Here is a 24,053-nt window from a genome sequence, read left to right on the forward strand (position 1 = left end):
TGTTCAGATTCAATTCTTAGTGCCTCCTAAAGAAAAAACAGACAATGAGCAAAACAGATGAGGGAGCCGTCTGGTTTGGGGGTTGGAGGTGAGGTGGGAGGGGTGGAGTACAAATTGATTTCACAACCCACTAGTGGGTTGCAAACTAGTGTTTGAGAACACTGATAAGCTAACACCCTCACTTTACAGATAATTAAACTGCCAATTTCAAAATTTTAAAAAAATGTTTTCAAACATATAGAAAAATAGAGAATAACACAAATACCTTGTATTATTCAACCAAAGGGATGCTGATACAAAGTGCCAGAAATCTGTGGTTTTTATAAAGGGTATTTGGGGTAAAGGTTTACAATGCCCTGAAGAGTCAACCTCAATATTGGTTTCTCACACAAAGTCATTTGCTATGTGTTTAAACAAGATGGCGGGCAATGCCTGCGAAGGTTCCGCCTTCCTCTTTTCATGGTCCCAGCTCCTTCCATCCAATCTCACCTGTAGGCTGGAGGACTCATTTCTTTCCCAGCTCAACTGCTCTGTTCTCTTCACAAGGTCAGCTGTAAAATAATAGACAACTGCCACACACCCTTTTATCAACCACTCTATTCAAGTCTTTATCCATATTTGCTTTATTTTTCTTAAATAAAACCTGTTTACCTCCCTTTTCCATCCACCCTCCCATTCCCACCTTCAAATCATCATAATCTCTTACCTAAATTTGGCATTTTTCCACACCCACACATCTTTATATTATTAATATATAAGATTGTATTAATAAAAAACATCACATAACCACATATTTTTCAGACTTTATGTGGATGGTATACTACATGTATAAAAATTCAGTGTTTTTAAAATGTATCCTTACTGATTGATGTAACAGCCTATTTACTTTTAGTTAGAGCAGTTGTAGGTTTATAGAGAAATCATGCAGAAAGTAAAAGCTTCCCACATACCACCCCCATTAACACATTCATTCTAATTCCTGTGTGGTATCCCAATATATAAATTAACAATTTGTCCATTGTCCTGTTGGACATTTTATTTCCAGTTTTTGCTATTAGAAACAATGGTGCAATAAACATTCATGCTCATGTCTCCTTGGGTATATGTGCAAAAGAATCACTGGATGAATAAAGACCAAAAAAAAAAAAAGTTATAGGCAGTTTCTCTTAAAAAAATCATTGGATTATTTCCTAGAATTAGAATTGCTGGGGTAGAATGCCCCTCTTCATTTTTTCTAATTACTGTTGCTCTCCAAGGTAGATGTGCCTGTTTATACCCTTAGCACGGATAAATTTCCTGTTTCTTCACATCCTCACCAAATTTGATGTTATCAGATTTTTAATCTTTGTGTGAAATACTGTGTTTTAAATTGCATTTCCAAGATTACTACTGAAGTTGAGCAAGATATTCTTGAAAGACCTAATGCCAGTACTTCTAGACAGAATCATCCCTATTCCTCAGCCATCAAAGCACTGTTGCTAACAGGGTACTTATATTCTTGTTAGAGATTCACACATCTCTCTTCCTCCATTGGACTGCGTTGTGACTACCTAACGATAGTAGGACACATGGGATAAAAAGGAGTGGCTCTTTATCCTAGCTGCCCTGTTACTCATTAATTCTGTGACCATGGGCAAGTAAAACAGGGATAACAGCATCTCACCAGGTTCTTTTTTTCCCAAATTTCAAGATATTAATCGGTATAAACCTCAACCACAATAACCAAAATAATTCTGTGCATTGAGGGTATTTCTGGGTTAAGTGAAAAACTGTACAGATGGCTTTTGGAAGACATTCATTTTAAGCAGTTTTAAAGGGAAACATTTCATTTAAAAGGCTGGGCCTTCTTCAGTGTGGTGTAATCCACATTCAAAGTAGAACTTGCGTTGCTTATTGGGACCCTGGTTTTTTTTTTCAGAGTTCTGGGTTATTCTTTGTCCCAACTGACATCTGAATTTAACAGTGCCAGGCACAAGACATACAATGTTCTCCAATACCTCCAGCAACAATATGAAGGGGATTCTGGGCCTGAAGATCTGATGGAACACTTTGTGACAGAAACCTCAGGTCCAGGAGTCAAAAATAAAGTTGCAAGACTTAGCAGTTTATGTACTGAGCCTGTGTGGGCATTCAAAGTCCACATGGTTTCTGAGAACTAAATGTAAGTTACTATTAGTCATCTTTACATCCCCAAACTGCCCACCTCAATCTCTTTACATTTGTGTAACTATGGACAAATCATGCCAGTCTGTGCTTTGGGCATATTTACTTTTCCTGTTTCCTATGCCTTGTTTACCACCTTCCTGCCTTCTTCACTTGGCTACTTGATCTTTAATGCTGTCCAAAAATTGTGTTACCAGCCTTCTCCAATACCCAGTCAATTCTGGGCGCTCTTCTTCCATACCCCATCACAACTTAGGTACACCCTGTCCTTACACTCAGCACTTTTTCCTAAGCTTTACCTCATCAGAAATTCCAGGGGCTCACAAAGCTGTTCTGGCAATCTGGCTACAAGTATATGGAGTGACAGCAATTTGCAGTCCTTTCAAGAGACGTTTGGGGAAACGGACTTGGCCCAGTGGTTAGGGCGTCCGTCTACCACATGGGAGGTCCGCGGTTCAAACCCCGGGCCTCCTTGACCAGTGTGGAGCTGGCCCATGTGCAGTGCTGATGCGCGCAAGGAGTGCCCTGCCATGCAGGGGTGTCCCTCGCGTAGGGGAGCCCTACGCTCAAGGAGTGCACCCCATAAGGAGAGCCGCCCAGCACAAAAGAAAGTGCAGCCTGCCCAGGAATGGCGCCACCCACACTTCCCGTGCCACTGAAGACAACAGAAGCGGACAAAGTAACAAGATGCAGCAAATAGACACAGAGAACAGACCAGACAACCGGCGGAGGGGGAGGGAATTAAATAAATAAATAAATCTTTAAAAAAAAAAAAAAAAAAAAAGACGTTTGGAAGATAACATGGCACTTTTTTTTTTTTTTAGGGGGAACCAGAGATTGAATCTAGAACCTCATACATGGGAAGCAGACACTCAGTCACTGAGCTACATCTGCTCCCCAATAAGAACTGGTTCTTTCATTCATTTTTAGGAGGTACCAGAGTTTGAACCCAGGACCTCATATATGGGAAGCAGGTGCTCAACCACTTGAGCAACATCCTGTCTCTGTAAGTTTACTTTTGATGTGTGCTCACTATTAAATACTCTGACTGGAAAGATCCCAAACTTGGAAAATAACAAAAGCTTAAGTTGAAAATGCACTATGTGGGGAAAAAAAAAATCTTTGCAGAAGAGTCAAATACCTGCATGAAACACTCAAAGGTAATCTGCATTATTTTATCAGTCATTTTGCTTGACTCCATCTTTCAAAAGATTTTCAAACATTACAGTCAACAAAACCCCTTTTTAAAAATATAAAACAAGCAGTCATAAATTTCTAGTGAGGGGAAAAAATAGCTACGTATTTATGAAAGCCAGGGATGATATTCAAAATCAACAAACTTAATTGAAATATTCTTATTCCCTAAATAAACTGAATATATTATAAATATTGCCTAGCTAGTATACAAATTGTTCATCAATTTATTCTTATAAGATCAAGCCTTGGTATTATCTTCTTTGATAAACTGTCACTAGTTAAAGACCTGCAGTGACTGAACAAAGGTAATCAATCGTCACATTTACTGAGCTATTAGCTGTAGTTTCAATAACTAGAGAATTTATATTTAGCTTTTGCTCAACTATATTAAAAGTTACTTTGAGTAAAGCAAGCCAGGAACAAAAGGACAAACTTTGATTACACTATTATGAATTAAATACATGGTATAACATATTGTATGATTCCATCTATATAAAATGTAAATATTAAACTATAAGGATGTAAAAAAAGTGATTCTAAGGTGCTAGAGAATATGTATACTTTGCTACCTTATTCTGTAAAATAAAATGGGAGTGGGGAAAAATTACTTTGGAAGTTTTCTAACATATGATACAGAAATTTTTATTATTTAAAAATATCTCTGTCTCTGAGAAGCGGACTTCGCCCAGCGGTTAGGGCATCCGTCTACCACATGGGAGGTCCTCAGTTCAAACCCTGGGCCTCCTAGACCCGTGTGGAGCTGGCCCATGCGCAGTGCTGATGCGCGCAAGGAGTGCCCTGCCACACAATGGTGTCCCCCATGTAGGGTAGCCCTACGCACAAGTAGTGCGCCCCATAAGGAGAGCCGCCCACCGCGAAAGAAAATGCAGCCTGCCCAGGAATGGCGCCGCCCACATGGAGAGCGGACACAAGATGACGCAACAAAAAGAAACAGATTCCCACGCCTGTGCCGCTGGCAACAACAGAAGGGGACAAAGACGACACAGCAAATACAGAGAATAGACAAAAAGGACCGGGGAGAGGGGTACGGGGGAGGGGAGGGGAAATAAATCTTTTTAAAAAATCTCTTGCTCAGTCATAAGCTCATTTATTAGAATACCCTAGTTACTAGGCTTTATATTAACTTTTTTCACCTTTAATTCACAGAACTTCATAATTACAATCTGACCAAGATCTAGGACTCAATAAATTAAAAGAATTTTAAAGTTTGTATTTTTCATTTCCTTCAATGACCAACAGAGACGTTCAGAGTTTACTGGATAATTTTTCCCTTAAAACTGAATCTTTAGAGGACTTTCAGAGAAGATGGTGGAGTAGGGCGCTCCGTAACTCAGTACTTCCACCAAAACAACTATTAAACATGCAGGAACTATCTGAAACTCTGTATACCAGAGGAACACTGCACAGCATCCACAGAATGAGCAGATAAGACTATGGTAAAGAACAGTAAATTGCTCTCTAGGCAAGTGGCTACCAGGACCCATCCCCTCCTCTCTCAGGTCAGGTGGCCTTGGGGTCCAGTACCTGGCTAGCAACTTGGTAACAGGAACAGGAAAATCCTCTTCCCTAAGAGCAGGGCTGGGCACTGCTTATCACTGATCACAGGTTTTGATAGGGAATTCAGATTGTTGGGGGCCTGGCTCTAAGGGCAGCTATTGTTCCAAACCCCTCACCTCAGACAAAGTTGGCAGCAGCCATTGCCTTAATCCTCCCAGGACAAGGGTAAAATGGTGACTTAAGATGTAGCACTTCTTCAGGGCTGCGGGGAACACTGGCTTAAGGGCTCAATTTCCTGGGCAGGCCAGGAAAGCTCACCTTTGGGGAGCCATTGGAGAAACATTTGGTGCCCATCCTGATCCCCAGCACTTTGGAGCCAATCTCTGCCCCCTTCATGGGTCGTTTGTCCTGTTTTAGCTGGGAAAGACTGACTTGGCAAAGTCCTCCCTGGGTAATTCTCCTCCCAGAATTTGCCCTCCAGGCAAAACCGAGTAGAGACAACGAAAGGAGTGCCTATAGAGGCAAAACAGACTGGAACAAAGCCCTAAGGGCTTCAAACACCCAGGAGACGGAGGTCTGTTTTCCGGGAACCAGAGGAACAGGGGAACTCCAAAACAACTAACAAGCAAAAGCCCAGGACAAGAAAAAGGCCCTGACAGACAGGGAAAACCCAGCACTAAGCATTCAGACAATGTCTTATCTCCTACTGGTTACAAAACCAAGAAAGACATGTCAATGACTAAATCAGAGTTAACATATTAAAATATTAAAATGTAGTGTGCAAAAAAAAAAAAAGCCAGAGAAACAGGAAATGACTGCCCATTCATATGAAGAGGAAACACCAATGAAGAGGAGAATATCGGTATATGAATAAAGCCTTTTAAAAAAGTGATCTTAAAAATAGTCAAGGGGATAAAAGCAAAACAGAGAAAGAACTAAAGGATATAGGGAAAACAATGAATGAGCAATGACAGGAACCAAACAAGAACTGGAGGTGAAAACCACAATAAATGAAATAAAAAATACCCAGGAGAGTTTTCAACAGCAGACTGAAGCTAGCAGAAAAAATAATCAAGTATACCAATATACACATTATGGGGGTCCCAGAAGAAAGAGCAGAAAGAAAAACCAAAGAAATGACAGAGAACTTCCCAAACATGATAAAAGTTATTATGCAAATCTTTTTTGAGAAAACATCAAACAGGATAAACATGAAGAAAAGTATACTCGATATATTGATTTCACTATCAAAAGAAAGAAAAGCAGAGAGTTCTGAAAGCTTCAAGAGAAAAGCATGTCGTATGTACAAAGGAGGCCCAGTGAGATTGAGCTGATTCCTCACGAGAAACTGTGATGGCAAGAAGGCAGTGGGTTGAAATAAAGTGCTGACAGAAAACAACTACCAACCAAGAATTTTATATGTAGCAAGACTCTTTCAAAATTAAGGGAAAGATGAAGGCATTTGCAGATAAGCAAAAGCTGAGAGAGTTCATTACCACTAGACCTGCCCTACAAGCAATGCTAACGGGAGTTTTTCAGACTGAAAGCAAAGGACACTAGACAGTGAGTGGCTCAAAGCAGCATAAAAAACCTGAAGGTAACCATTTGGGTAATTATAAATGCCAGTATTACTGCATTGTTTGTACATGATTCCACTTCCTCCTACAGATGGTAAATTGCAAATGCATAAAAATTGATAGGGGATAAGGAGCAGATGTGGCTCAAGCAGGTGAGCGCCCACCTCCCACATGGGAGGCCCTAAGTTCAGTTTCCCGTGCCCCTGAAAAGACGAAAACAAACTAAACAAACCAAAAAATCAACTCAGAGAAGCAGATGTGGCTCACTGGTTGAGTGTCAACTTCCCATGAGGTCCGTGCCCTCCCCCACCAGTTCCTTAAAAAAAAAAAAAAATTGATACGGAAGTGGACATAGTTCAGTGATTGAGCACCTGCTTCCTTGTACAAGTTAGGAGGTCCTGGGTTCAATCCCTGGTACCTCCTGGAAAAAAAAATAACATTTTTGTATCAGTGGCAACGAAGGTACTATCAATGTTAAGGGCCAAAAAATAAGGGGATGTAAGGGCTTTAGTACTTTTCTTTTTGGAGTAATGAAAATGCTCTAAAATAGTGGACTCTCATGATACTGAGAACTGAGTATAAATTTGGATGGATTGTACAAGGCATGGGATTGTGTAGCAGTGAACACTGCAGTGGATGGACTAGTTAACAGTACAAATATGGAAACATCCTTCCATGAACTATAACAAATGTATATAGTACAATTATATGGTGTTAATAATAGGGTGGTTCATGGGTAAAATACACCTAACATAGGCTATGGAATATAATTAGTAGTAAGATTTTGATGTTCTTTCATCAATTTAAAGATGTTCCACACCAATGCAAGGTGCAAGGTGTTGGTGGTGGAGTGATGTATGGGAATCCTCTATGTTATGTAAAAACTCACAGTATTTCTCTCAACAAGAGAATACATTCTTCTCAAGGACACATGGGTCTTTCGACAAGACAGACCGTATATTAGGTCATGAAACAAGTCTTAATAAATTCAAAAATATTGAAATCATTCACTATATATTCTTTGGCCACAAAAAACTAGGAGAAATGGGAAATTCACAAATAGATGGAAATAAACAATGTAATCTTAAACCACCAATGGATCAAAGATGAAATCACAAGGGAAAATAAGTACTATTTTGGGGCAAATGAAAGTGAATTCACAACACCAAAACTTAGGGGATTCAGGGAAGGCAGTGCTGAGAGGGAAATTTATAGCTTTAAATGTTTATATTAAAAAAGAGACTTCAGGGAACATTTGTGGCTCACGCAGTTGAGTGCCTGCTTCCCACATGGAAGGTTACCAGTACCTCCTAAAAACAAAATAACTGGAAGAAAAAGAAAAAAAAAAACTCAGGGGAGCCAATGTGGCTCAATGGGTGAGCCTTGAAAACTGGAAAATGAGCAAACTAACCCCAAAGCAAGCAGAAGGAAATAACAATGACTAGTGTACAGATAAACAGGAAACAAAAAAAGCATTAAAGAATCAACAAAACCAAAAGTTGGTTCTTTAAGAAGATAAAAAATCAGAATCATTTAGACTGAAAGAAAAAATGAAAACCAGAAATGCAAGTAAGAACACTACTACTGATGCCAGTGAAATAAAAAGGACTATAAGAGGATATTATGAACACATGGGTAACATATCAGGTAATTAGATGAAAGGGACAAATTCTTAGAAGCACACCATCTACCTGCATCTAGTCAAAAAGATCTCAACAAACCAACTAGTAAAGAGACTGAATCAGCAATAAAAAACCTCCCCTTAAAGAAAAGCCCAGGGACAAATGAATTCACTGGAAATACAACCAACCAATCAATACTTAACTCCAATTCTGCTCAAACCATCCCTCACTCATTCTACCAGGCCAACTTCATCCTCATACCAGAACTGAATATATATACCAGAAAACCTACCTGGTATGTTTATAATGGTCCAAATGTGATTGATTTCCACAAATTCCCACCCTAGACTTTCTCTAGTTTTAGTCAAATCTCTTCTTTGCTCAAAATATCCCAGAACAATCTTTAGAGGGATTAAACATGGAAATAGTTTACCTCTCATGTTTCTTGTTAATCAATTTTTTCTTCTTATGTACTAACTCGTTTCAGGAATGACTCTTTTGGCTATAGCAATAATTACCCTAAGTAATATAAAGATGTAAATTTACTTTTCATAGTTTTTCAGTCCCAAATTGCCAGCACTTCTAATTCACTGTGAACTATCCTGGGTCCCAAACCAAAACTTGGCTTCATGAAACATTAACATTTCAAGAGCCTTGAGCAGGTATACTATATACTACTACTATACATAGCCCTTGCTGGAAATTGTGACAGCTATTCTTAGCCAACAACTTGGACTTTATAGCTATTCAAACAGAGCTAAGAATCTGGACCTAAACTCTTGGTTAAATTCATTATGGGAAAAAGCCAAGAAAATCTCTCTAAAAGATTCTGTTGGGCAGAAACCAGTTATAATCTAATCAGCTCAAATACAATCTGAAATTGTGAAAAGAGTTGTTTAGGCAAGGTCTCTGAAAAGCAAACATCAGATTTCCAATATTTCTCTTTGAATGTATTTCAATTCTCAGCATTTGTTGTTCTAGAAAAAAATCATTTGGGGAGGGGATGTAGCTCAGTGGTTGAATACTTCCCAAGTATGAGGTCCTCAGTTCAATCCCCAGTACCTCCTTAATAAAACTTCAAAAAATCATTTTAGGTGCGACTACATTCTATTTACAATGACGGCATTTCTGCTAAAGACCTAAAAAGCCAGGAACATGACTAATTCTACAATGTTACTGATTCACCATAAATTTAAGGCTTTTCATTATGGTTGTATTTTATGCTAAATCAATCATTCTGATTTTCTTTTCCCCTTCCCCCACTCCCTCAGTTCTACCTTCATGTACCATAACTCCACATACTCCCCCGCCCCATTCTACTCTTAAAAAGAGTTCAAGAATTTTAAGGATTACTACCATTTTATAAGAATACAATTAACAAAGAGTATCTGCTGGGAGTTCTTGTATCTCATCTCATTATAAGACTAATCTTTGTAAAACGTACTCTTAGACAAAGTGATCTCCAATCTGAAAAAAGGGTACAATGAGTTAAACTGTCACAGAAGGCATTTGTTTCTTGGTAGCAGAAGATATCTCAGGAATATATTCATTTTACACAACTGCTGTCTTTAAACAAATAACCATGTTTAATAATGTAGGAATAATTTTGAGCCAAAAGGGAAAATAAATGTAAACCAAGTTTATTTTGCTTAAGTAGTGTTCTTAAAGCACTACAGCTTGGTAAACAATGTAAATTAGTATAAGTCATCTCAAAAGCCAGAGTTTTGTTTTGTTTTGTTTTTTTAATGAGTTGTTAAAAAGATGCAGCCTATTCTAACAGGATAAATATTTTTAACCATTTCACTTCGAGTTAATGAAGGCTCACAAATGAGCAACACTCCTCATTGAGGAAAACAAAAAGCTGTTGTCGACAAGCGACAGCACACACACACAAAAACAAAAAGAACTGTGTAAAAATAACTGTTCCCATATTTTTTGAAGTTGCTTTACAATGGGATGATATGCACATGATCTTGCTGCAAACCTGCCATACAGACTTGTAATACATGTAGTCTAGACAAACAATTCAGTCCAAGAGGTGCTCTAACTTCAGACGATGCAGCACTATAATCCTTTTAACCACGCAATTTGTTTTACTCATTACCTTTTCTTCTAGACTGAAATACAGGCTAGAAAGAAAATGCTCCCTCATTAAAAATTAGTATCGTTTACACGAAAAATTGTATAATTTTGCAATAGAATTTACAAGTATTATGTTCAAATTGAATTTGCCTCCACCCCCCATCCCAGCCACAAAATGGGCATGAAGTAAAATTTTTAAAAATGCCTTAATTTTCAACTTCATGCAAACTAAATAAAGATGACCAAAACAAAAGCTTAAACAATGGAAGGATATTTCACAGAAAATTTCTTATACAAAAAACACATAAGAAAAAGGGCCACTAGGTGACATTTTAATTTACAAATTGGCATCATTTTGGTCGACAAATATCCATATGCTGTTTTCTTCTTGCCACAAGAATTGTACAGAGAAAAAAACAGCATGACTTCTGATTTTAATCACACATTTCTTCTGGAATTTCATGTGGATTAAGGATGCCAGGTACAGACATTTGAAGTTTATGTTTCTCTTCCTGAGCCTGTCGAAGGGCTGTTTCTCTTTCTTCCAAAAACAAATCAGATGTATCTTCACCTGCAAACTCCTGTGAAAATAAATGGTTGAATTATCAAAATAATCAACTTCAACCTGAGAAAAGGACTTGCCTTGGAAAAAAAATGGAGATAACTCTATTACAAGAATACACATTTCAATCAATTGGTTGGGTTTCAAATTATAGTGTATTTACAATGTAGTTGAATTGAACACCAAAGTTGCTGGTTTAAAGATAAAACAGGTTTAAAAAAAAAAAAGGCATAGGAAAAGTGTTAACTCATTTAAAATATACATAGGAGTAGATGTGGTTCAAGCAGTTGAGCTTCCCACATAGGAGGTCCTGAGTTCCCCCAAATGGATTCTCCCTTTAAAGAAATAAAATGGGTATAAAATCCTAAGAGAAACTACCCATTTGCCACCCCCCGTTACATTTCTTAAAAACATCTGTGGGGGAAGCAGATGTGGCTCAAGAGCCTGAGCTCCTGCCTACCACATGGGAGGTCCCGGGTTCAATTCCCAGTGCCTCCTAAAAGAGAAGACAAGCAGACACAGAGAACAGATATCAAGTGCAAACAATGAGGTTGGAGAATGAATTTTTTAAATCTTAAAAAAAAAAAAGTCTGTGGGATTCAACCACCAATTTGACAATAGACATTTAGATGATTTTAAGTGAATACATTTCCAGAAACATTCTAAAATGTTGTTCAATGTTCTTGGCCCTGATTTGGTTTTTTCATTCTGTACTCATTCTCAGATTCTTTTAGTAAGACTGTTACATTATAATGGTACATTATAAAAATTCCACTCATTCTGAATTACAACTCAAGTGATTAATTCAATGACACAACAAGAGACACCTTATTAAGTTTACAATTTCTCTATTTATAAATACATACCTTTATTTGTACTAAGAAATCCCTAAGATGTTCCTTGAAAGCAGGAATATCCTGATTTAGGCTGAAAAGCCCTGTCACAAAGAGCTTAACTTGAGCACTGCAAATCAAAATACAATGATTTAATAATCACTTATTGGGGGTGAGGTGGGGGAATGAAGATAACTTTATTAGAAAGTATATTTACTCTTGTAGATGAGGGAATGCAGACTTAAGGAGATTAGCCACATATTCCTGAATAAACATTTGGTTGTTAACTGGATTTCCAGGATTTAACGGTGTACTTATTTTTCCTTCTTCTACCAAATTAAACATATATGCAAGAATTGATGCATGCATTGTTAAACCTGTTGATAACAGAAAAATTATTAACTACAAGATGTAATAACAACTGGAACACTTAACATTTTTATGGTTTAAAATTCTAACCAGCAGTGTGTGAGGTGTCTGTCACAACTGAAAAGATGTGCTGAAGAATATCACAGAAATACGTTTGATAGAAACTCTGAGCTGCAGCTTCTTCTTGGGCAACATTTTGTAAGAGTGTAAAAAGTATCTGTAACCCTGAAAGACACAGAACACCAATATAGGTATTATGGATTAACATTCATATAGTAGTTTAGCTTCTAAAGTATTCTAATTAAAATCCTGTTCTCCCTCTTTTTTGATCATGAGATACAATTACTTGCCTAAATTACCTTAAATTAGCAAAATGGAGTTAAATTAGAAACAATGCCTGCTTAAGTGGAGACTTACAATCTAGTTAATGACCATTACCCTTTCCACTATTTCTGAAGGTATAGTTGAGTCACTCTCAAAATAGGATAGCACAACTAAGTAGACATTTCTATTATAATAAATTATTCAAAAATTAAACAAAAATCCCTCTGTCTTAACCTTCTTTCCCTTGGTTGGGCCTTACTGTTACAAAGGAAAAGCATATGGAAAGAGGGAACACTTTTAATTATTGGTACAGATTCAGAGCTAACTAAATTTCTGAAATGATAACATCCCTATCTTAAATTTTGGCTCTATTCCCGTAAGTCAATCCTGTCAGAAGAGTTGATTTTTAAGTGGTCTAGACACTTACTCAGGTACCTGTTCATGCTATTTAGGCATCCAAAATTCTGAAAACAAGTGAAGTAAATAACCTAGCGATCTACAACTATATACCTACCTATATTTGTTTGTATATGCAGGTTTTAGATTGGCAGGCATATAAATAAAAGTACATTTCCATGTATCCACATTACCTGTATCTGCAACATTCCTCATAGTATGTTTGAAAGCCCAAATAATGGAATCCAAAACAAGCTTGAATTGCGCAGGTGGAATAGCCAAAAATGCTGGGAAACAGTGAGAATTGACAGCCTGAAGTAGTAAGAAGAAGTTTGTTCTGTGTTCAGGATATTCTTCAAAGTCCTGGAAATAAGTGGTGGAAAGAAGTTTTCAATGCCTTAACTGTCAAATAGGAGAAAAATATTTGGGGATGTTAACTGAACTTCTATTGAAGGGCCAACTCAAAGAAAATATAACTGACCTCTCACTGGAGGTGAAACACCTCTAGTTTTCATTATGAGTTATCAAATTAGAAGGTAAGGAAAGTCACCTAACACTAAAGAATATGATTTGGCATGTATACATTAAATTTGAGAATAAACCAAAGATAAAGACCTATTTTTATTCATGGCAAAATTAACCCAATCTTTTTAGTGAAGAATAAAAACTCACCCAAAAAATACTTGAAGAATGAAATGAAACTATTACTACCAATCTTTGTATTGTGAGATTAGAACAGATTGGCAAAAAATTAGCTGAATAGTCAACCATTGTGTAAATTTTTACACTTCCCATCTACATTTTTCTTCTTGGTTTCTTATGTCCATACACTATGCAGATACAGCCCTTGGTTTCTTATGTCCATACACTATATACAAATATAACCTAAGGTTGTGGACCAAACTTTTCATTTATTTAAATAATACAGCCAAGTTCTTAGAATGCCTAACAAACACCAGTTTTCAATAAATGCTAGCTTTTCTCTGAATAAATGTTACAATCCTCCTCCTAATAAACTTTTTGCTTTGAGGATTTTTACATAGTTAAATTATTTAAAAATCAAGTAAGAATTCCCTGATCTAAAAGTTCAAATATTTAACATTAAAGAAATAAAGCTATGCTACATTCATAAATATTATCATATCATAAAGATACACTGCAGTTTCTCATTACATAATTGAAATATAAACAACAAACCTTATTTATCATATTTAATGTGCATTCAAACACAGCATCAAATATTTGAGGTATTTCAGCTGTTATATGTCCTCCTAACTTGTTGACAATAATAGCCATGGTACTAAGCACTTCTGGTTCTCTAGCAGCTGGGACATTTCTCTGATAATCAATGAGAACTGCATCCAACAGAGGAGGAACAAAATTTTCAGCTACCTGTTAGGGGAAAAAAAATACAATTTCAAGTTTTAAGCTAATTAACTTGTTAACAATTATAAATACCTACGTTACTGTTGCCTGTGTGATTTTGGTTGATTATCTGCAGAAGAGGGGGAAATCCTATGCTTTTTTCAGGTTTTCCTATATTAATCATGTTGTATGATTTCCTGTATGATCAGGAAATCATACAACAGGTTGGAAAGGACCATGTAAGTTCAATAAATGCTAGCTGCTCTCTGACAAAATGTTACAACCTCCCCTCCAAATAAACTCTTTCTGCTGAGGATTTTCACACAGTAAACTATTTTAAAAAACAACTAGGAATTTCTCTGGTCTAAAAGTTCAAATATCTAACTCTAAGGGAATAAAGCTATGCCATATTCATAAGCATTATTGATTTAGTTCAAATATAGAAAAAGGAACCTGAGGCCCAAAATTATATACCTAAACGCAGGGAAGCGGACTTGGCCCAATGGATAGGGCATCCACCTACCACATGGGAGGTCCACGCTTCAAACGCCAGGCCTCCTTGACCCGTGTGGAGCTGGCCCATGCACAGTGCTAATGTGCGCAAGGAGTGTCGTGCCATGCAGGGGTGTCCCCTGCATAGGGGAGCCCCACGCGCAAGGAGTGTGCCCCATAAGGAGACCTGCCCAGCGCGAAAGAAAGTGCAGCCTGCCCAAGGATGGCACCAGAGAGCTGACACAAGATGACTCAACAAAAAACAAACACAGATTCCCAGTGCCGCTGATAAGGACAGAAGCGGTCACAGAAGAACACGCAGGAAATGGACACAGAGAGCAGACAACGGGAGGGGGGGAGGGGAGATAAATAAAAAAGAACTCCTAAAAAAAAGCCTAACCCCAGGTTACACTTCATGACAGGAGAATGATTCTAGAAATACAGTAAATGTAGGTGCGTAATGTAAAAGCAAAGAAAAGCCTTTCTAACCGTGATCTGCATCATCATCTTAAATGGGCAACATCAAGAGGAACCAACAAATACAAAATCCCTTTTATGGAGCAGGTGATCAGTTATTATTTGTCCATTAATGTTTTTACCAATAACTATCACCTACTCCAGAAGAGTTGTGTTAGAAAGACTGTGCAGGTTTCCACGGGCCCCAAAATAAGCAGTCATACTAAGGTAATAACCTGTATATTTTTAATAGGACTCAGGATATTTAGGTTTTCCCTTAAGACTTGAAAACATGATACCCTCCTTCTTATGATTCCCACCTATATTACTGATACTTGCCCAAGCTACCGTAAATCAATACAGCTCTACAATTCTTTTAATCCATTCTACTTTCTACTTTCAAATATTAAATATAGACCTGAACAAATGATACATGAATTCAAAATGCTTCAATTTGGGGGACAAGTTATAAGAATTGTACTCGTTTCCTCAAAACTATTCCCTTAACTAGAGATTATTTATAAAGTAAATGGCATACTTGTCAACCACTATTCAAAACAAAACAAAAAAAAGTTAACAGGACATTTTTTTATAGCATCAAAGTATCAAGTGAATAAAACAGATCAAGAATATATAATATCAATACCAAAAACAAATTCACATCTTTCCAAGTTCAGTCATGAGGCTGGTTTTAATTTTTGAAATGTCTCTTTTCTGGAAATCACTTAAGACTCAGAAATCATTAAGACTTTTATTAAGGAATAAAAGATGAAAACAGACTTTCAAACCTTCAATCTGGAAAGTACTAGTTCTTACTGGAGTTAAACGAAGTACAGCTTAAACTCTGATTTCCATAAAATGCTGTAAAATAATCTCAAATGTAAACATATTATCTGTAAATTAGCTACAGAGAAAAGCATATTCCAGAGAATTCAGTATCACCTTTAAAAAAAAAAAGAACCAAAAACGTTAGAAATCTCTTACTTACCATCTGTGGATCATTGGACCGGCTAACCCAACCAGATATTAACTTTAAAGTTTCCCTTTTTACTGTTCGCATACTTCTAATCAGTGGTTGCTTTGTAACCATCTCACCTGAAAAACAGAATCAAGTGGAATCTAACTTGTCATCTAAAATTATACAGTGTTAGGTATGTGTCCTTCAGATGCTGCTAGCTCCCTTTTATCATAGAAATCTTGAAGCCAAGGGTACACAGATTAATTTATTTGGAAAACTGACACTAATTTTAAAAGGGAAAGGGACATGAAATTTGCTTTTAAAATGTTTATGGTCACCTGGGATAGGGGAGAGTAGAAATACTTGAGAATTACGGAATGCTTTAACTTAGGCAGAAGGTAGAAATGATTTGCTATCTGAATCAATGGACAAGAATTCAGAACAACCTACCATTAGCTTGGATAGCTGCAGAAATATTTTCACTGAGGCACTTGTATACATTAAGCATATCTAAATAAATTCTTCCAAGCTGAATTACAAAGGGGTGTCCAACAGCTTTGCAAGCTCTCACATTTGTTTTCAATATGCTACCAAGTTGTTTGACTGTTTCAGGATCTTTAAGTATATCCACATTCTACGAAGAAAACACATTCCCATAAAAAAAAATTGTCCATGTAATTGTTACAGCAAAACACACCACACCTCCTTTGCACTAAACATCTATCACAATTACCTATACCTACACTTAAGGAAGGAATGATTTATTTTCAACTTGCCATTTAAAGAGAGTATAAATACACTACATGCAATTTTTTGTGCAAGGCCATACAACAAAAGCACTTGTTGATGAAGTGTATATATATTGAATACTGAATTCACTCCCAGTAAATAACAAAGTCTTCTTCAATCCCATTAGAAAAGTTTAATAAAATCTTACTTTGGTAGCTTGCTGGATTATGCTGTCCCACACTTGATTAGGAAGTAGCATGTATTTTTCTATCAAATGTTCTTGTACAGTTTGGTCTGTCTGTGCACCAATCATGTACCCCACAGCTTCATAAAATGTATGAACCTATTTTAAAAAGTAGATATCTTACTCAAACATTTATCCATCTTAAACAAAAAAAACCAAAAAAACAAAAAGACCCAAAACATTATGATCTGAAACTGAATTTTACTCAGTAGAACAGCAGCCTAAAACATTTTAAATTAAGCCTAAAAAATTGGAGATTAAGTTTCTACAACTGAATCTCGTAGTGCCATTCTTTTTATTCCCATCAAGAATTGTGATTAATTCAGTTAATTTCAAAGAAGAGGCTTAGTACTTTACATACCTGTTGAGGCTGAAGATCACAAATAATAGTGTTAATGTTGTTCAAAATCTCATCAATAAAAGGCATTACTTCTCCAACCTGAACTTGAACAAAATGTCTGCGGCATTTTTGCGCTATTTTAATGAAAGTATCACAAGCCATATCCTGGACTCCATCATGGGTCTCTAGCAAAACAACAAAAAAATTCATCTATTTTGTTCAACAAAAACATTATCAAAATAAAATACATTAAATAAAAAGATTTACCATGCATGAATTCAAATAGCTTGTTAACTACAGTCTTCAAAAATTTCCAGTGAGCTCTCAAAAATCTTGGATATTGACCTACTATGTACATGATATTTGATGCAATAATAGCTTTATTATCTTTGCCTCTTTTCTGTTCACATAATCCTAACAGATCCTGAAAGACAGAAAATTTAGGTGATTTACAGTAACACAGTAATTATTAAAAGGTTCTAGTTTAGACATGTATCTTGCATACCTTTATAACAGTAACAAGAAATCTTTTTTCATCCTCTTCATGCATTGCTCCACTAATGGAACCTATTGCCCAACACAATGTATTCAAATTTTTCCAAGACCATTCTGTACCATTCACTTGATTGTGAAGCTTTTCAGTCATTATTCTTTCTGTATCTGCATAATCCAGATGAGTAAGATAAACTAAAAGAAGGGGGAAAAAGTCCCAGATATTTCAATTACAAAACTTGATACACAAAAAGATTCGCGGCAAGGTGTAACAGTGCGTTAATAAAGATGGCTGTTCAGACTCAGAAACTAAATTTATGTCACATTTCCTAAGAATTATTTACCACCCTAGAGAGATAAAAGTTAATATTATTTATTACTTACCTAATGTTTCTCTCATATTCTTATATAAATTTATGGAATCTGTATCCTTCATGAATTCTCTCACAACTTCTCCCTGATCATTTTCTACAACCAATACTTCCTCTGGTTTAGCCATTCGACTAACCATCAATAAACGGACCTATTCAACAATAAATCAAATATACTTTAAAAAGTAACTCTACACAAATGGTTTTCCAAATTTATTTAACATGAATAATAATAATGTAGATAGCTTATTAAAACAATTTCCAGAAATTCTGTCTCAGTAGACTGAAGTTTGGCCCATAATTTTTATTTCGAACTGCTGCCAGCACAAGGACCACAGTATTTGAACTGCACAGCTCATAAAACAACCCCTTTCATGTTTTAGTTTTCAATCTTCACATTGAAGTTCTTGGATTCTCTTTTTTAACTCACAAATTCAAATTTTTTAAGAAAGCATAAAAGTACACTGTAAAAGCAACAGAAAGAGCACTCAACCATCCACTACAATGTTACCTTGGATAATACAGGCAAATAGAGCTGTCTCCTGGGAGGAACATCAAAATGTTGACTTCCAGACAGCAATGGAGAGGCAGATGTAGAGAATGGGCTCTCTCTATAGAGTTCAGCTGCCAAATGATTCCAGTACTCAAGACAAATTTTAAAGATTTCAGTTTCTTCCACTTCTGATACCAATAACATGTAGTGAAGAGCCTATATATGCAAGACCAAAAGTATTAAGATAACCCTCAGACATTAACCAGCTCAAAGCCCCCATTCAACTTTTGTTTTAATGGGAAACAAGAATTCATATTTTATTTTTTAGACATCTTAGATTTCATTATTTATCCAATAAGACTGTAAATTCTCTGGGTATAAACTGCACATTCTTTTAACACAGACACCTAAAAATCCTATTTCATAGTTGCTGATCAACACATGTTTTTAATCAAGTATCTTATAAAGGTGTGGAGTTCTAAAAGACCTTTTGTTACAGTAGCAAAAGGATGAAATCCCCAAAGGGTCCTCTGACAGATAAATGGATAAACCAGATGTGGTATATCTTATTCAGCCACATGGGATCTTATTCAGCCAGAAAAAGGAATGGAGTTCTAATACATGCTAAAATGGGATGAAACTTGAAAACACTATGCTAAAGGAATTAAGCCCAACACAAAAGGTCACACTATGATTCCAGTTAAACAAAACATCCACAATAGGTAAATCCATAGAGGCTTAAAGCAGATTTAGTGGTTGCCAGGGGTTGTGGGGGTCTGAATGGTAGGTGACTGTTTAATGGGTACAGGGTCATCTTTTCATATAATGAAATATTTTCGGAACTAGACAGAGTATATACTGAGTGTTGTTGAATTATATACTTAAAATGGGTAATTTTGTTATATAAAAAAACCTAAATTTTCAAAAAGGCCTTTGGTTTTCCCATATTGGTGATGACAGTGTGTCATCTGGAATGGGGGAAAATCACATCATTTTGGAGTCACATGGTATTTTAGATAACTTATTACTATAATCACATAATGGCACTAGGTAAAACAACTCTTCATTTAGCCAAGTGGTATCCAGAAGTTCTGAAATAAAATTTTCTCCAATGTGCCATTCCCACCTTAGCCAAAAATGTATCATATCACAACATACATTAAGATACAAGACCAATATTGGAATATATGTGGGCTGCTTTGGATTTCTGTAAATACCTCTTAGAAAATTGCAAATTTGATTATGAATTTTTGGCCCTCGAATTAGGTAGAACACAAAATCTGGGAACCCTTCTTGTGGCTGTTATTTCACAATTAACATATATTTATAATGCACAAAAGGTGAGAAATCTCAAAAGATAAAGTCATGTGAGAAGAAATCATTTTAAGAATTTTTAATATGTAGAAAAGCATTTCAGTTTGCACAAAGCCTACCTCCATCAGTGTTTCCCTGAGATTTAATCTTTTTTCTATAAGTTGACCATGTTCCTTAAGAAATGTGCAGAGAAACAAACTGAGATTCTGAATAAAGTTCTGTTCATCATCTTTTCCATTTGAATATGCAAGTCGAATATTGGTATTTAAAGGAAGCATCTACAAGTTTAAAAGTAGAACTATTAGCCTGCCATTATATAAAAATAACAAAATACTATTAAGTCCTAAAATTCTATCATCCTTTTATGAATATTAACCATCTACAGTCCAACAGCTTACTCTTCACTATAATTCTTTGCTCTGCTAAACATACAACCTTTTCTTGAAACTTAGTGACCTAGATTTTAATTTCAAAATGATGGAAAGCGTATTGCAACACTCTGAATTTAATTAATCCCACTAAATGGTATGCTTGCGTGGGATTGGGAAGATGTATGTTGTATAAATGTTTCCACAATTAAAGAAAGAAAAAAAACTAAAGAGATAATTACAATTAAATTCATATGCAATCCTACATAGTATCTAAGAATGGAGAAGATTCAAAAGGACATTAGGACATTAAAAAAGCTGGAAAACAATGTAAAATTTTTATCGATGTTAGATTTCTTCAACTTGCTAATAACTGCATTTAAGACTTGTACAGAGAAACGGACTTGGCCCAGTGGTTAGGGCGCCCGTCTACCACATGGGAGGTCTGCGGTTCTAATCCCGGGCCTCCTTGACCCGTGTGGAGCTGGCCCACACGCAGTGCTGATGCGCACAAGGAGTGCCGTGCCATGCAGAGGTTTCCCCGCGTAGGGGAGCCCCACACGCAAGGAGTGCCCCGTAAGGAGAGCTGCCCAGCGTGAAAGAAAGTGCAGCCTGCCCAGGAATGGCACCACCCACACTTCCCGCGCCGCTGACTACAACAGAAGCACACAAAGAAACAAGACGCAGCAAATAGACAGAGAGAACAGACAACCAGGGGAGGGGGGGAATTAAATAAATAAATAAATCTTAAAAAAAAAAAGACTTGTACAAAATGTACAAGGAAGTATATTATGTGTTTGAGGAGTACGATTTTTGCAACCTGCTCCCAAATGTTCATAAGATAGATAGGGAAAGGAGGGACAGATACGGCAAAGGTGGCAAAATGTTAAAATTGGATATGGGTATCTAGGTGGGGTGGGGAGGGACATTCTCTATATGGGTTTGTATTATTTTTGCAACATATCCTGTAAACTTAAATTATTTCAACCTAAATTTAAAAAGAAAAAAAAAAGTTGCATATGATAAAGTTAACTTTCTGCCTCTATTACATCCTGTGAACTTTACCCTGTATCAGACTTTCCCTTTCCTTGTGTCATTAAAAACCAAATATTTAATCAATTCACTCAGACCACAATCATATACAGTAAGATAGTACTGTGAGATTACTTTCTGGATCACTGCATATAACCCTAATCAAACTATTTCAGATAGAAAGTAGTTTGGTTTAATTTAGACATGTCACTAAAATCTGGGCCTCAATTTTTCAGTTTCCTCAAAGTAAACTAAAGATGTCCCTAAAATATCTCCCTTTCTGAAATTACTATGGTTCTCCAAACAGTTCAAATGTAATCCAACACTTTCTAAGGCACTAAATTATTAATTTTTAAGACAGTATTATATTACCTGTTTTAGCTGCATCATTGTCAGTGTAAATAGCGTTACAAATTGTTCTTCATATTGGCTTACGCTCACACCAGCAATCTCAGTGAGGCACTTCAGTGAGACATTTCGAAACATTGGAACATTCAGGAACTATTTACAAAAAGAAGAAAAAAAAGCAGTTTATAATTCAATGGCTTGAAACAGTTTGTTAAAAATTATTAGGAAAAAAAAGAATGGATTCAGCAATTGGGAAATAGGAATATGAGATAAGAGCAAATAAATGGGTACATATATTTTATTTTGTAGATCTCTTCTGAGGAAACCATTAGACAGTAAACGCTTTAAGGGCAAATTATGTTTTCTTCCTCACACACCTAAAAAGAGGAAGTTATTTAGTAACTTCCAAGGATGTTTAGGGATATCATGTTTCCGTGTGGTCTAAAAAGAAGACCCAAAATTCATGACCGCTTAGAATTTTCAAAAATACACCTTGGATTAATAAGGGTGGGGAAAAAATGGGCACTTTCATATTCTGTTCTTAGAAGGTATAAAAAAAAATGGCATAAACCTCTGTGGAAAGCAATTTGGACACTTCTATTTATTGACCTGATTTTGCATGTATAAAAATTTCTTCAAAAGTAAATGTCTAGGTAATAACCTATATATAAGAAATATCCTATATATAAGAAATTCCTGGCAATATTGTCAATAATAGCAAAAAATGATGGTAATTTAGCTGTCTATTAATAAAATGATGGCTCTAATATTGTAAATCCCTTGTAAAAAGTTAAGAACCTTCAACTACAATGCCTAATAAAGGTATTTATAATATAGTCTACAATTCACTATATAATGTATCCATTGAATCTGCCAAAAAAAATCTAGAAAAATAATTTAGCCAATCAGTAATAGTGGTTATCTCTCAAGAACAACTGTAGGGTATTTTAAGGCATTACAAGTTGCTGCTTTAAAACTATCAGGAAAAAAGAGACTTCTCATTTTGTAGAAACATCATTTACTTACTTTACCTATGACCTATATGTCTAAACAAGTTGCTGCTTTAAAACTATCAGGAAAAAAGAGACTTCTCATTTTGTAGAAACATCATTTACTTACTTTACCTATGACCTATATGTCTAAAATGTGTCAATATAAACCAAATCCATTACAGATCTTCACTGAATTTGTGAAATCACATAAGATGGCAAAAGCACAGGAATGAGAACCATTCCGTGCATTACTAGCTGAAACCATGGAAAAGTGCTCAATGCTTCTGAGCAGTTTTCCTCATTTTAGAAACAACATTGGTTATGATTATGAAAAAGGAAAGGTCTTATATAAGAGATTCACAAATGAGGGAAACAGACATGGCTCAAGCAACTGCGCTCCCATCTACCAAACAAGCGGTACAGAGTCCCGGGGTCCAAGTCCCAGGGTCCCCTGGTGAAGGAAAGCTGGCCTCAGCAGGAGTGGGAGCCTCAGTGGAAAGCTGGTGCTGCAAGATGATGCAATAAAAAGAGACACAGAGGAGAGACAAAAAAGAGATGCAGCAGACCAGGGAGCTGAGGTGGGGCAAGAAATTGAGTACCTCTCCCCCACTCTGGAAGGTCCCAGGATGAGTTCCCGGTACCGCCTAAAGAGAAGAAAAGCAAACACAGAAGAATGCACAGCAAATGGACACAGAGACCAGACAACTGGTGGTGTGTGTGTGTGTGTGGGGGGGTGCTATTTAAATAAATCTTGAAAAGAAAAAGGAGACTAATAAAAAGAATATGGGACTACCAAGTACAAATAAAACTGAAATGTATTCACTTTACCTTATAAATTAATGTGCTGATTAACTTGGTCTCAAAAATATATCCCAGTGGAATCCAGTTAAGAAATCTGAGCAATGTTTCCAAGGTTGCATGTACAAGTGGAGCATTTTGGGAATTTTCCTGCAACAAAAGCATAACTGCACGTATTCATCTTCCTATAAATTGTTATTTTTTTTAAAGTGAAATTAAAAAAAAAATTACTTACCATCACAAACTGACAGAGTTGAAATATCTGTGAAAACTCATTGCACATGCTATAAAAAAAAGTAATCAGATTTAGAAGACAAAAATACTTAAATACAAACAAAAAGACATAAATACTAACAAAAAGGATTAAAAATTTTAGCAATCTTGTTTTTAAAGACTTGAATGACCTCTCATTAAAGCTATAATTAATTCCATCAAAAGCTACAGAGCTACTAAAATTACACTTATTACTACTTTAAAACTCAATAGTAAACACTGCAGTACAGCATAAAATTTCCTTTCTTGGGGATTTGGGTTTTGTCATCCTTATTCTACTTCAGTAATTGAAACAAACTCCAAAGTTAAGTAAAATGACAATAAATATGATATACCCCAAATCCT

General features: G+C 36.2%; 1 protein-coding gene across 6 annotated transcripts in view; it reads right to left on the minus strand.

Moving 5' to 3' along the window:
• Window positions 1-9,701: 9,701 nt before the first annotated feature.
• The window catches only part of XPO1 (exportin 1), a 46,075-nt gene continuing 31,723 nt past the window's right edge, over window positions 9,702-24,053 (minus strand). For all 6 annotated transcript variants that reach the window (XM_058278640.2, XM_058278642.2, XM_071208858.1 and 3 more), the window contains 18 exons: window positions 23,671-23,719; window positions 23,466-23,585; window positions 21,670-21,798; window positions 20,017-20,175; window positions 18,602-18,799; window positions 18,104-18,242; window positions 17,733-17,914; window positions 17,495-17,651; window positions 17,249-17,412; window positions 16,852-16,986; window positions 16,365-16,548; window positions 15,945-16,051; window positions 13,841-14,035; window positions 12,838-13,006; window positions 12,014-12,148; window positions 11,772-11,931; window positions 11,588-11,684; window positions 9,702-10,740 (listed from right to left, as the gene is read on the minus strand). In XM_058278640.2, the coding sequence (XP_058134623.1) occupies window positions 10,594-10,740; window positions 11,588-11,684; window positions 11,772-11,931; window positions 12,014-12,148; window positions 12,838-13,006; window positions 13,841-14,035; window positions 15,945-16,051; window positions 16,365-16,548; window positions 16,852-16,986; window positions 17,249-17,412; window positions 17,495-17,651; window positions 17,733-17,914; window positions 18,104-18,242; window positions 18,602-18,799; window positions 20,017-20,175; window positions 21,670-21,798; window positions 23,466-23,585; window positions 23,671-23,719 (2,626 nt within the window). In that variant the 3' untranslated portion in view covers window positions 9,702-10,593. The remainder of the gene's footprint in view (window positions 10,741-11,587; window positions 11,685-11,771; window positions 11,932-12,013; window positions 12,149-12,837; window positions 13,007-13,840; window positions 14,036-15,944; window positions 16,052-16,364; window positions 16,549-16,851; window positions 16,987-17,248; window positions 17,413-17,494; window positions 17,652-17,732; window positions 17,915-18,103; window positions 18,243-18,601; window positions 18,800-20,016; window positions 20,176-21,669; window positions 21,799-23,465; window positions 23,586-23,670; window positions 23,720-24,053) is intronic.

Source organism: Dasypus novemcinctus, chromosome 17, assembly GCF_030445035.2.
Source record: "Dasypus novemcinctus isolate mDasNov1 chromosome 17, mDasNov1.1.hap2, whole genome shotgun sequence".
Taxonomy (NCBI): Eukaryota; Metazoa; Chordata; class Mammalia; order Cingulata; family Dasypodidae; genus Dasypus; species Dasypus novemcinctus.